Consider the following 14219-nt stretch of genomic DNA (forward strand, 5'->3'; position numbering starts at 1 on the left):
CTGTGTCCAGTCTACTGATTCCAAAGAGTGGGGAAACATGCATGAGCCAGACCAGATGACACCACTAAAAACAAAATAAAACAAACAACAACAACAACAAAAAAATTTTTTTAAAGATAAGACCTTTTCTGTATAGCCCAAGCTGGTCCATTTTCCATATTCTTGTCTCAGCCTCCCAAGTTGCTAGAGCATAGGCACGTACCATCAGGCCCACCTAAAGTCTAGGTTCTTGAAGATAAGTTTCCATGATCTAGAACCACGGTGTGTGCTCAAGCCTTCCTCCAGGAACTCACCAGCGTGCACAGCACTGCTGCCTTTTCATCACGGCTGCCTGGAGAATCACACAAGACGCACAGGTACTTTTAATTCACATTTTTAATGTTTGAAAACTATGTTAACACTGCCTTTATAGAACATAGCTTCCCACACTTTCTTATTTATACCACACCCTGAAAAACAAACAAACAAACCCAACTTCCCAAGATGGACAGTTGACAGCAAAGTTTTGTGACTTGTGGCTCACTTTGGATGCCCACCAGAAATCATTTACAAGATTTTACATTAATAAAACAGTGGTTTGCTACATGTACTGAGTCAGAGAGAGTCTAAGACACATTGGACTCTAGAGACTGTATTAGGTACCAATGGTTAAGTTTCAAGTGATGGGGGGGGGGGGAGGCAGACAAGACAGTCTATGTTGGCATCAACACTAAAAGGCAAACATGCAAGACCTTCAAAACCCTAAATAACAGAATGTTTTCCTTCAAATCTGTGCTCATAAGAATATTCGGCCCTCCCCTCAAGGATCCCAAAGTCTGGGAAAAGATAATTCCATTTTGGAAGAAGAAAAAACAAAAAAACCCTCCCTAACTTCTGTTTTCTTAAATCCTATGCAGTAGCATCAATGTTAACCATGAACGAACATTATGAAGAAACAACTTCTCATTTTGGGCAAGTCTTTTTCTATATGACAATGATTTTCTTCTATGTTGCCCTTATTTGTATCATCTAAATAACAGATCTTAACAGCAGCATATGAAATCGAAGCAGTTATTTCTCAACACTTCTTTTTCCAAACAATTAAGGTTTTAGGCTCCAGGTTTACATTGACAGAACTATGGGAGAGAAGGTAAAATTCTAATTCCAAAACAAAACCACTAACATCTCTGAGAATGTATATTTCTTATGTGCAGGGACTAGTGACCTCTATTTCCATGTGGATCAACAACTGCAAAAATATACAGCCTCCTATGTATTTACAACATATTTACATACGAAGGAAGGATTCCTAAAGTGAGCCTCAGCTGCATAGATTCTTCAAGCCTGTACAGATAGGCCCAGTGCTTTATAGTTCTTCCTCAGGGGAACCCCAAGAAAGACATCTGCATTCATGCCAATTTTGCATTATTCTTCAAGAACCCACCCCTTTAGGTTTAGCATTATTTTCAGTTATCACCCACAACCCCAAAGTCTTTGATTATTATCAGTAACCCACTGCATTTTAGAGAAGCATGTCCCATTGCAGGATTCTCAGATCTGCCCTCCTGAGAGGAAACCACTGATTGCAAGGTGGCAGTGTGACTTCTTTTTCTGAGTGCCCAGATGTTCCCCTGAATAGGCAATGCTATTCTTTGTTGTTGTTTCTTTTGATTTTTCGAGACAGGGTTTCTCTGTGTAGCTTTGGAACCTGTCCTGGAACTCGCTCTGTGGACCAGGCTGGTCTTGAACTCACAGAGATCCACCTGCCTCTGCCTCCCAAGTGCTCCATCACCACCCGGCAATGCCATTCTTAAAGCCTATCCCCTTGATGAATGAACGGAGGCTTTGCCCGAAGGCATAGGCCATGCATATGATACTAACCACCTCTGCCCTATTCTGATAAACAATGCCACCTCACACCATGCTCCAGAGACAGGCTGGGTTCTGCTCTTCCTTCATAGCCCCTGGCAGCTCCCACAGCAGTGCAGACCTTTCACTAGACTACTTATTGTACAGATATTTTATATTTTTCCAATGCCAGGACTAAACTTCACCAGGGCCTCGCACCTAGCAGGTCGGCTCTCTAGCCAACCACGAACATTGTCCTCTTGGAGAACCAACTCCTAGAAACTCAGCAATACCCGTGGAGTTGCATTCTAATAAGGCATTTAAATTTACCTACATTTTGTAAAGTCTCAATTTGGTGTCTTCACAACTGTAAGAAAATATGTTAGTGCCTTAGGCCATTTCCCCTAAAGTGCAGGCACCCTGAGTTTTACTCATGCCCTTCCAGCAGGAGGGGACACAGGTAGGGGTCTCACACAAGATGTCTCCTTCATTTGCAGAGACACTGGCTGGAGTTCTTTCCTTTTCTTTCTGAGTCTTGGCTCTAATTCCTCACCCCGGGAACGATCTTCTGAGCTGTGACTGACATGTGATTGGCTCAAGAGTGGCTCCCAAACTTGATGCGGCTGGCATCACCTGGAGTCTAGACCTGAGACTAGCAGAGAACAGGTTGCGTCGTCCACGGCATCTGGCAACACGGAGGACTGGCATTCTGATGTGTCTGCAGATGCGGTCCATGCTGCTTGCTGGGGGGTGGGGGGAGCACAATTTGAGAAACACCAGCTTGGGGGCTTGAGCTGAACTCCAGAATTCTTGGCATAATTGTTGGAGGTATCCTCTGAAACACTGAGACATCTTACCGCAGACCTTGGTCATCTGCAACCCACCCCAATGGCGCCGTTACATTTCTCAATATGGTCCATAAACATACAAGAAAGAAAGTAGATGTCGACTTCTTTTGCGTCTCATTACTGAGCAGCTAAATCATGGTTGAGACAGAAGACATTAAAAGTGTCGTGTGCTGCTCTCAAAGATGGCTCTCCTGCAAGGAGATATGATGTTAGTGGCCAAGAAGGAGGCAAACTCTAGGAGGGAAAGGCCACAGAACCGGAAGCAGCCAGGCCAAGTTTGGTAGTTTTGGAGAAGACAAAAGCGGTAGCTAAGGAATCCCTCTTCCTCCTTTATCACTACCCTACCAGCCCGTTTCTGAACTTAGTTCCTCTAATGTTGCAGGAACCCCAAACGCAGTGTCCAGCAGACACTGTGGCAGAGATGAAGGCTGGATTCCGCAACAACAGGCCATGGCTTACTCTTGGTCAGTCTGAATCCACACCCTGCCCCCTCCAGTTCTATCTGGGGATTTGTCTTCTGCAGTCCCGTTGCACTATTCCATTGCACCCCAACTCTAGGTTTGGCAGTCTTTCCCCGCTGCTCTGGGGGCCAAATCATCACATACAACCCAGTCACAGAAAACCCATTCAGGTAACAACACGTTGGGATATGTTCTCCCTCTGACCTGGGGGCTGCCTGTCCATGCCTAAAAGATGGGTTTTCTTTTTGCACATTCTGCTAACCCTACTTCTAACCAGCAACACTAAGCTAGGAATCAACAGCATTCTGTGTTACAATGGCCAGAGGACATTGTATGATACTGGCCCTGGCCAACAGTATGGAGATCCTATGTGCCAATGGAAAACACCGCTTCCCACAGCTCAGGTCTACTACTCTCGGGTCTACTAATTTAGCAGGAAAATGTCTATTGCATTTGATTGTACTGTTGAATCCTACCTAACATCTGTGATACAGGTATGTTTTGGCTACCAGTTCATTATTCTGAACAAGAGTAAGAACAGTATACAGGAAATACCACAGAAACCATGGAATTAATTTGTGGTACCTGATGAATGACAGTAGGGTCTATTACAGTCCAACAAACTTGGGGCCGTACATAAAGGAGCTTTAAAATAAAACACACATCACAGACATCAACAACAATGTGCTTCCTGCAAATAAATATACTGTAAATAATACAGTATTTTTACCAACACATGAAATCCAGAGATCCAAAATCACAGCACATCCCAGACTTAACGAGAGCGTTTGAATTCACTTTGTGAATGTAAAAAGGATGAAGGATGGTTAACGAATAAGGAGGAAAACAAAGGGCTGGACGGTTTGCAAACTGAGTCGATACATTTTAAACAGTGCCGATACATTTTTAAACAGGGCCGAACAAGCTACAAATTTTCCATCATTCCCCTTGACATGGAGAACATTTCTGCAAAGGGCAGAGGCGGCTGTGGGTTTTACCCTTTTCCTATCTAGGACCCGGAGTTCAGTTGTCTGAGCTCAAGGCCAACAGACTCTGAAGCACTGTACCAAGGTGATGATGTGATACAGGAAGTAGCTTTTCCTTCTTTCCCAGGAGGATGGTGGCAGGCCCTTGGACACCTACCTTATCTAAGGGACCTGATTGTACAAAGGGACATCTTTGTGAGACTCTCATGAGATTTCTGAAGAGCTTTGGGGACTTGAGTCAGCAGAAAGAGTCTACAGCTAAGCGTCTGGGTCCTCTGCCAACTCTCTGTTAGATCCTACCTGTTTCTAGGTAAGAAATCTGTACACAGTGCATTTTTGTATCTGAGAATTCAACCAGAATACATCTGGCTGCAAACGAGCCCTGGGGGCACACTGTGCTCACAGCATGTGCACTTCCTACTGTAAATAAGCCATGACCATCCGCAGGTATGGCCAGCCACAGGTATGGCCAGCCACAGGTATGGCCAGCCGCAGGTATGGCCAGCCGCAGGCATGGCCACCAGCAGGACACGCTGCTCTGGGCTCCCTAGCTGCCATGTCCAAAGCTCTTGTAGTTTTCAGTCTCCTTGTCATTTCTTTCTGGTCCCCTCAGGAGGTCTAGGGAGAACATAGGAGACTCTGCCCTCTTGCGTGGGTCACATGGAACAGGTAGTAGAGGGATAACAGGAAGAAACAGAGATGGGGAAGGGCCTCTTGTCCTCCCCAGCTCGGGCAAGAGGGGACACCGTGACTTCAGAAGTTTTCCAAAAAGACTATCTCAGAAGATTTACCTTCAAGATTGGATGGAGAGTTAACGGAGAATAGAAATGAGGCTTATTTAAGGTACAAAACGCTTGTGTTTGTAATAACCTAGATTTATAGATATAAAACAAGTCTTTTAAAGACTCCCCTAAAGTAAAGTACCCAATATAAAAGAGGATGACCTAAGACAGGCCATCCTTAGGTACACATTATTCTCTGTTGCAAAAAGCTGGTGGACATGACTAAATGCTGCCGGGCTCATAAACCAACACATCACACACGCCCCCTGCCCCTTCAATGATGCGGGTGTAGACCGATGGCATCTGCACCAGGAGTGTTTCCTTAGGCGTTTGGGGCAGTCTCATTCATCACTGTGAGAACCAGGGGACCCCAAGCAGGTGATTCAGCCTAGAGTTACCCGTGACATCAGATGCCAAGGGGGAAAGCTCTCCCAAATGCGCATCTCAATATGTTTCCACAAGTGCCGTGCCCACCCTTGCCCAGCCACAGACACTCCCAGGGACTAGCTCCATGTGGGAGCAGGATGGAGTACCAGCAGGTCCAGGACAGCCCATGCTGGGTACCAGAGCTGCCTCAAATACTGGGCATGCTCAGATGCAGCAATGGTAGGCAACCTGTCTCTCAGAGGATTACCCCTGTGTGCTATGTTAACCAAAATAGGCAAGTATTTATGAAACCTTTTTTTTCCTGAAACCCTTTTTTTCTGTAAAGCAAAATAAATATATACAATTTAAGATTATTTTCTTTTCTAAAAAGATACAGATAGCGTGAGCGGGGACGTCAGTAGGAAAACGGTCTCAGAACCCAGTGTCTGACAAATAAATACATCCGATGATGGTGTTTTCAGAGTTCTAAGGGACTGAGAAGGAGCCACAACACGTAACGAGAGGGAAAAATGACTGCATGAAACCTGGGAGAGATAAAATCCACAATCCCAGGAGGACACGAGTGGTTCCAGAGCGGGTCTCTGTGTCACAGCCCGGGTGTTGTCATGTGCATATCCGTCTGTCTGTAAACTTGCAAAAGAAGTGGCGAAGAGTTGCTGATGGGTGACTGGCTGGGCGGGCGGGGGCAGGTGCTGGCTTTCCTTTGCCGGTCTCAGTGGCCTTCGTCGTGGCTGGACGAGCAAGCCCAGTCATAGATGACCAGCGGGATGCTGATCAGGGAGAACAACACCCCCAGCGCCAGGAAAAGGGCCGCCTGCAGCAATGAAACATGGGTTATTTCAAATGTACCCGGCACTTCCCTCAGGTCCCTGGAGGAAGAGTGGAACGCTCTGCCCCCTCCTCTGTGTCCCGTGGTGTTTGGAGTCCATTACAATCACGGCTGAACTTTTCAGACTCTTCTAAACTGGGTGAATGTGGTCCTGCCAGGATGGGCAAACAGAAAACGGCCCTGGTCCTCTGCATTTTACACTTTGGCTTCTGGGTCACCTTGGGTGTGTCCATGGAACAAATGACTGAGTCTCCCTTATGACTTCCTCTTTAAAAGGATTACAACCTAATGAACTGGGTGTGGGGATACACGCCTTTCGTCTTAGCCCTTGGGAGGCAGAGGCAGGCAGATCTCTGTGGGTTCCAGGTTAGCCCGGTCTATATAGGAGTTCCAAGCCAGCCATGCTTACAGAGTGAGACCCTACTTAAAAAAAAAAAATTACAACTAAAAAAAAAAGTTTGGAAATAGATCGAGGCTATTACCTATCAACCAGCATTGCTACTGAGAAGCAAATGTTTCTATTTGTAAGCGTGTCCTACGTGTTCATTTGATCTCAGTGGATTGACAGCAAGGCAAAACTCAGTTGCTTGAAAGGTTGGTGAAGGGCACAAGTGGATCAGACAGTCCAGCACCTGGGACACAGTAGCTTGTGCAGGGGCGGAGTGCTCTTGAGAGCTGGTGCTGGCCTGAAAACGGGGAAACGGCTAAGGAAAGCGTTGTAAATGGTGGGCTAGTGGGTCTAACACTCTGCTGTCCCTGCTCAAACAGAGCTCCTGTCTAGTGCCCTTTGAGAGACTCCAGTTTTATTGTGGGAACAAGGACTGGAGAAGCCTAGGGAACTCGTGGGGACTCTGCTATTTATAGCTTTAGTATGAGTGGGTTTCACTGCCCTGTGAGGACTCCCTGCATGGGACTAGAGGATCTGGGACTCATGGCTTTGAGGATAATTCTCTTGGGGAAGTAGAGTTCTACCAGCATTAATGACCCCAGTCCAAAGTGCACGGTGAACGGACTCTTGCTTGCCACTCTCCCCTGTGTCCACAGATGAAGGAGATACATGTGACCACAGTGCCTACACTACCTGGGAGGTGGCTGAGAGGTCTTCTCTGAGGCCAAGCAAAAAGATACCCCAGACAGGACTGAGTCTCTCCTGCTCCCCTCACTGTCCAAGCAAGGCACTCTCAACGTACCCTTGAATGTCACCAGATCTACAAACAACCGTCCCGACATAGAAAGGCAGCTCCGAATCCACATCACCTGCCATCAGAAAAAAGCCTCCCTACGCTAACTCCCAATATTTGGTGTGTAACAGCATTGCCTTGTCCTGAGCTGTGCAAGGGAGTTACATGGTCATAAATCATTGGGGGATGGTAGATAGCATCAAAGTCTTCTGAGTCCTCATTGACTTCCCATCTTGCTAAAGACAAGGCACTACTCTACAGAGACACAGGGCTGGAAACATCCACTCTCCAGCCAGCCGTGCCCTGAGTGAGAACACAGGCAAGGCCCAGTCAGAGCCACACTGGAAAAGCAACCGTGAGGATGGAAGGGGCTCTGGGTCTCCTAAGGGGAAATCTAAAGGACCGACACACCCTTCACTGCAACTGAAAGTTCTGTAGGGAGACTGTTTACCGGCAAGTTTAGCTGGGAAACGAATCAGAAAAATTAGAGTGGCTGGCAGCAGACATACCCAAATTCTTTGAGTGCCTTTATCTCCATCCTGGTTTGTGATTCTTAGGTAGAGAGACGAAGGAAGAATGAAGATGAGCATATTGGCTGACGTCACTCCTGCAGATTAAGAGAGCAATTGTTGAGGGCCGCCATTTCCGAGTGTTAAGCATAAATAGCTTCTGTATGCTGCAGGACAACTATAAAAACCATACCTACAACTCCAAAAATATCCTTCATGGAGGGAATAAAGATCACCAACAAGTTGATGATCACCAAGAGTACGATGGTCACCCAGACGTGGCGGCACAAGTTGAACTTTGTCTTCTTGGCCAGTTCAAAGAGTGATGAGCGGACCTGCGGGGGGGGGGGGGGGGTAAGCAGAAATGGCCAAGGGCTCCGGGCGTTCGCTGACCCTCCACTCTCAACAGAAGAACTCAGACATTTACTAGCGTATGGCATTTGTCAAGACTTCTTCTCAATGCTCGGCAAACTTAGAGGTGGCGTAGCAGTTTGAAGCTATGGGGGCTTGGCTCCAACTCTCAGGATCCTTATATATGACACAGCAAGCTTCCCTTTGGGTGGGGTAATTTCCACTTGGGTGGTCTCTGTGGTCAGGTAAGACAGGGGTGCAACCACTCTATCTATATTTTTCTACAAAGAGGACGGTGGGAGGTCAGAATGCAGAGTTAGCCCCTACAAGCTACACTAACGTCTGAATCCCACTTCCACTTGTTGCCTAAGAGACAGTGACTTGGGCCGAGGTACAAGTCGATGACCAGAAAAGCCGCCTGTGGCAGACCTTCTCTGGGAACAGGATCCTGTGGTCAGAATGAAAGTCCCAAGGCCAGTGTTTCTCCTGTGACTGTGAGGTCCTTTACTTACCGTGAAAAACAACACCGGTACAGTGAGGATGACAGCCACGATGACAGCCAGCCGCACAGTCAAGATAAGGATGTCATCTCTGCTCTGGTACTTGTGAAGGAGGTCTGACTGCACCTTTTCTGAAATGAAGGGGAGTCAGAGGGTTTTTAAAGGAGCATTGCAAACAAGACTCCATAAAGAGCAATGGAGGCAAGGTTCCGAAGTCCATTACAATAATCTGCAAACCCAAAGAGATGCTCGTATGTGTGTGTGTGTGTGTGTGTGTGTGTGTGCACGCTATAATTGCACATGCACCATTAGCTAAAAGGGATCTAAAGTCACCACTGCCCAGTGTGGAAAGCTTCATCTCTCTCTCTCTCTCTCTCTCTCTCTCTCTCTCTCTCTCTCTCTCTCACACACACACACACACACACACACACACGGAGGAAGCCTAAAGCCCTCTGTGCCTGACTTTCCACACTGGGAGCTCATCCCAAACACTGCCCGTCTCCCTGCAGGAACTATGGGCCATACAACACCTCTCCTTCCAACTTGCACCCTGTAACACAACTTCCGGGACCAAGCAGCAGAGGGTAAGCCAACTCAGCACCTTCAGGAAAGAACCCTTCCTGGTTACGTTCATTGCTCTCCCAAAACAGTCTTTAGTGTGAGGGCTCCTTTGATTTTCCTCAACTTACAACTGTAGAAAGTGTTATCTCAAAGGCTGACGATGCTGCATCGGAAGCCTCGGAAGGGCGAGCAAACGCTCACTCTTTTGACAAGTGCCTACCCCTCAAGACTCTGTTTCGGGGCCTCTCTCACTGCACCTGTCTCAAGGCGGTGGGCAAGGAATTCAGATTGCAGCCAGTCTCAAAGACCTTGGTGTCTGTTTCTAAAACAAGACCAGAGGTTGTAATAAAAATCTCATTAGATCTAATTTTCTTTACTCAAAATGCGTAGCCATCTTTAAATACCTGAGATATCACCCACGGATCATATAAAAGTACCCAGTGTTCTACTACAGATGATAAAATGAACTTACAAAGAAGACTTGTAACTTGAGCAAGGTAACCCGGGCCTTGACTGTTAGCTCTCTTCTCTCTGCCTTCACCCAGCAGCCCTGAGATGCACGACCCTGCTGACAGCATTTCTATAAAAATGAATGAGCTTGGAAATGCCGTCCCCCATTGCTTATGAAATCAACACCCTTTCTCCAAGCTAAAGAAATCTGTAAATGTGTTTAAATTTTTTTTAATTTTATGGTGAGGGGGGAATTTTAAAGAAGCATTTAAGAAAAAAGATGGTAAAATCTACTTAAATAGTTCTCAAACTGTGACAGTCATGGAAGGCTTAAGCGGAGCTGCAGGGTCATTGGATGAACGGAAAAGGCACAAACTCTCCCAACAGGGTCAGCAGCACAAACGGGACACACTTTCTTTCTCAGCTCTCACTTGTTCCCGTCTTTGCAGGGCACCAAGTTCCGGCGAACAATTAGCTGCTTTATTTTTAATTAACGCTGGGTGTCATGAGTGTGAGCTGGGCCTTTTCCCACTTCCAGCATCTCTCTCTCTCTCTTTTCTATTAATGGAATCTGACCCAATTTTCAGTATCAAGTAGGAAAGCCTTCCGTGATGTCGTTTTAGATGTTTCTAAGATGGCATCTTTCTTAAAGGCAATCTCCCTGAAGAAGAAAAAGCTCCACAGGAAAATAACTGATATTATTTTCCACTGATTATTCTAGCAGGCGGCCTGAATGAGTATGGGAGGAACCATCGCTGTCTGCTATGCGGAAAAGCCAAGATGAAACAAAACAGAAGGCACTGACCCTGTGCAGCACTCTCTGGCTTCAATGCGAAGCTACTTCAGTGCTGGTTTTCCCTGCTATCTTTAAACACAGACAGGTACACACGAGTGGAAGTAACTTACCATAGAATGTCAAGTACCCAAAGATGGCGGTCAGGAAGTACATGACAAACATGGCGAAGAAGGAAATGTTGGAAACCATCTGCATTTTTTTCTGTGATCGGCTAAAAACAAAGAGCAAGAATTAAAAAAAAAAAAAAAAAAAAACATTGCTGATTCAAAGGGTCAGAGTTCAACCTGAACCAGAGACTAGCTTGAGTTCTCTTCTCTTAGGCTAGTATTCCCTGAACTGGCCCCCTGCAATGACGTGAATGACGGGTTTAGAGTAATTCTTTAACAAAACAAATGGGGACTTCGAGGCAGATAGTCCTGGATTACTCATGAGCGTGCTTCCAGATCATATGAGGGGTAGAGGCGTCAAGGTCATGATGGGGAAAACCAGAGACAGCTGATCCAAGCTAGTGGGAGCTCACAGCCATGGACTGACAGCTGGTGGGGGACATTATGTGGCTTGATCTGTTGGTGGGGGGTGCTGGCAGTGGGACCAGAACTTGATCTGGGTACATGAACTGGCTTTTTGGAGCCCATTCCCTAGGGTGGGATACCTTGTGCAGCCTTGATACAGGGGAGAGGGGCTTGACCCTGCCTCAAATTGGCGTGCCAGACTTTGTTGACTCCCCAAGAGAGGCCTTACCCCCTCTGAGAACTGGATGGGGAGTGGGAAGGTGGGGACGTGGGGGGGGGTAGGAGAAGGGGAAGGAGGGAGAACTGGGGTTGGTATGTAAAATGAAACAAAAAAGTTTTTCATTAAAGAGAACAAAACAAAAACAAATATAAAAAGAGTATCCAGTTCTCATCTGGAGAGTGAAATTTTGAAAAAAAAAAAGTATTTGTGATTGTTTTGATTTCCTATGTTACAAAAAAATTCAAGTGTTTTTCTTTCAGTCCCAGAGATTGAATAAGAGCTAGAACCTGACCCCACAGTCTGCTGTCTGGGTCCTGGTGCTGCACGGCCAAGCCTCAGGGACACACTGGGCTCTGACCATCTCGAGTATTCATGGCCTCAGCTGAGGTGGTGGTGGGTTCTAGCTCTCAGTCAGGCGTACACCAGGGATGGGATGACCCTTAAAGCCCAAGTGCCTAGTGACTCTCCAACCTGTGTGGTTCGTGCCAGTCACCGCAGCCAGTCAGGCTGGCAGACAACGGAGGTGTCATGAGGAGTCTAGAATACAGGAGCACTGGGAAGGACACGCTTGAAGTCACAGAATACTGACGACTCAACTCAATCTATATATATTCTGAAGTGCCTGTCTCTATGCATACACACCTTGCTCCTCCCCAGTGGGATATCAGATATCTTTAATATACCTAAATCTTCTAAGTTTGGGACCAGCAGGGAAGAACAAGGCTTGCATACATAGATATAGGCACTTCAAAATCCAGCCGTGAGTCAGTTACATAGGAAAGATAAACACTGAACAGGGAGCTCAGTGCCCTGTGCTAAGGGACATCTCAGAATGGGAATGGGCAGCATATTGCGTCTTTCTTCTGGACTTAAGACTGTATGGGTAATGATCTCTGTGTAGAGAGAATCTGATAACAGTGGGCTAAAAAGAGAAAACATGGGGATTTGTAAACTGTCCTTTAGTCCTCTCTGAAAGAACATCAAAGGTGAGTCCACAGGAAGGCAGTGTGGTAGTACACCCCTAGGAGAGCTGAGACAGGGGGATTGTGAGCTTGGGAGTAGCCTGTGTTTCCTAATGAGTAAGATCCTGACTTAAAACAACAAATTCACTTACAAAATACCCTGGAGTAACAATAAACTTCTAAATAACACAATATTGAGAGAAAAAACGGACTCAAAAGCCCACGTGTGGAGAAGGGTGGGGGTGCTGGGGAGGTGGCCCAGAGGTGGGGGTGCTGGGGAGGAGGCCCAGAGGCTAAGAGACTTGCTATGCAAGCAGCAGGACTTGACTTCAAATTCCCAGAAACCCAGTAAAGACCTGGCTGTGTAACAGAGCTAGCTGTAGTCACAGTGCTTGGGGTGGGGGATAGAGGGTAGGATGGAGGGTGGAGGTGGAGGGTGGGGATGGAGGGTGGGGATGGAGGGTGGGATAGAGGGTGGGATGGAGGGTGGGATGGAGGGTGGGATGGAGGGTAGGGGATGGAGGGTGGGATGGAGGGTGGGGGATGGAGGGTGGGGGATAGAGGGTGGGATGGAGGGTGGGGATGGAGGGTGGGATGGAGAGTGGGGATGGAGGGTGGGATGGAGGGTGGGGATGGAGGGTGGGGATGGAGGGTGGGATGGAGGGTGGGATGGAGGGTGGGGATGGAGGGTGGGATGGAGGGTGGGATGGAGAGTGGGGATGGAGGGTGGGATGGAGGGTGGGGATGGAGGGTGGGATGAGTGTGGGGGATGGAGGGTGGGGGATAGAGGGTGGGATGGAGGGTGGGGATGGAGGGTGGGATGGAGGGTGGGGGATAGAGGGTGGGATGGAGGGTGGGATGAGTGTGGGGGATGGAGGGTGGGGATAGAGGGTGGGATGGAGGGTGGGATAGAGGGTGGGATGGAGGGTGGGGATAGAGGGTGGGATAGAGGGTGGGATGGAGGGTGGGGATGGAGGGTGGGGATGGAGGGTGGGATGGAGGGTGGGATGGAGGGTGGGGGATGGAGGGTGAGATGGAGGTTAGAGGTGTGTTGCAAGGTGGTACTGGCTTGCTGGCTGCCATATTAGTTATATTCTTTCTCAATAAAATAAGGTAGGGACAGTGACATCAAGCGTAGCACACATACAGGCACACACACCAATAACTAATTAATTAAGATCAAATGGCTTGTCACTCTCTCATTTATAGCCAAAAATATTGCAGACTTCAGAGCTTCCTTCACGTAAGAGCTTGCTCAAGAACGGCAGGAGCATTGAAGCCGGGTGAAGAGTTTGTCTTTGTTTATTCTCACACAAAGCTTGCCCATTAGCAGGAAGCAGGTAATAAAGAATGAGGCACAAACACGTAAGGGATCTTACTCTTTGAGCTCGCTGTAGATTGGCAGGACGGACGGGTGGCAGACAAACGCAAATGCGATGGTTGGTAAAGCGTACACGGTCTATATGAAAGAAAAAGAAAACTGTCATATTTCTGAGCTGTTACCATCAGCCTGCTCCCAGGACCCTGGGATTACGAGGTTATTAGGAGGGTTTCTCTCCAGATATAAGCAGCCTTTCCGAGAAGGCTCATCTAACAGAACCACAGGGCACTTCTGACAGAGGGGCTTCAGACCTGACTCCCAAGGTGAGCGTCAAATATCCCAGCACACCTTTGCTATGTTTAAGCTGCACTAGCCAGGTACATAGGTCTCCATTGCAAGTGACAGCAAGGGGCAAGGCACGGCTATTCTCTGACACCCTTCATAACTGAGCTGATCTGCCCGTTGCATAATTAAAAAGATGGCATCTAAGTCGAGTACGGTGACACACACCTGAGGCAGGCAGATCTCTGAGTTCAAGACAGCCTGGTCTGCAAAACAAGTTCCAGGACAGCCAGGGCTAAGTAGTGAGACACTGTCTCAAAACACAAAATAAACAGAAAAGATGGTATCTAGAAAAAATTCAGTTCCACAGCTTACTACTTTGGCTATATTTTTAGAGTCAATAAAGAAAGAGATCCATTAATTTTTTTGGAGATGACTTTTTTTTTAAACACTC

At 47.3% G+C, this 14219-nt stretch overlaps 1 protein-coding gene across 6 annotated transcripts in view; it reads right to left on the minus strand.

Moving 5' to 3' along the window:
- Positions 1-357: 357 nt before the first annotated feature.
- The window catches only part of Slc38a1 (solute carrier family 38 member 1), a 97278-nt gene continuing 83416 nt past the window's right edge, over positions 358-14219 (minus strand). For all 6 annotated transcript variants that reach the window (XM_041642707.1, XM_041642706.1, XM_041642703.1 and 3 more), the window contains exons 11-16: positions 13542-13621; positions 10579-10679; positions 8674-8792; positions 8004-8145; positions 7811-7908; positions 358-6105 (exon numbers count right to left, since the gene is read on the minus strand). In XM_041642707.1, the coding sequence (XP_041498641.1) occupies positions 6004-6105; positions 7811-7908; positions 8004-8145; positions 8674-8792; positions 10579-10679; positions 13542-13621 (642 nt within the window). In that variant the 3' untranslated portion in view covers positions 358-6003. The remainder of the gene's footprint in view (positions 6106-7810; positions 7909-8003; positions 8146-8673; positions 8793-10578; positions 10680-13541; positions 13622-14219) is intronic.

This window comes from Microtus oregoni, unplaced genomic scaffold, assembly GCF_018167655.1.
Source record: "Microtus oregoni isolate MIOR12 unplaced genomic scaffold, Mior012 000077F_ref0000221, whole genome shotgun sequence".
Taxonomy (NCBI): domain Eukaryota; kingdom Metazoa; phylum Chordata; class Mammalia; order Rodentia; family Cricetidae; genus Microtus; species Microtus oregoni.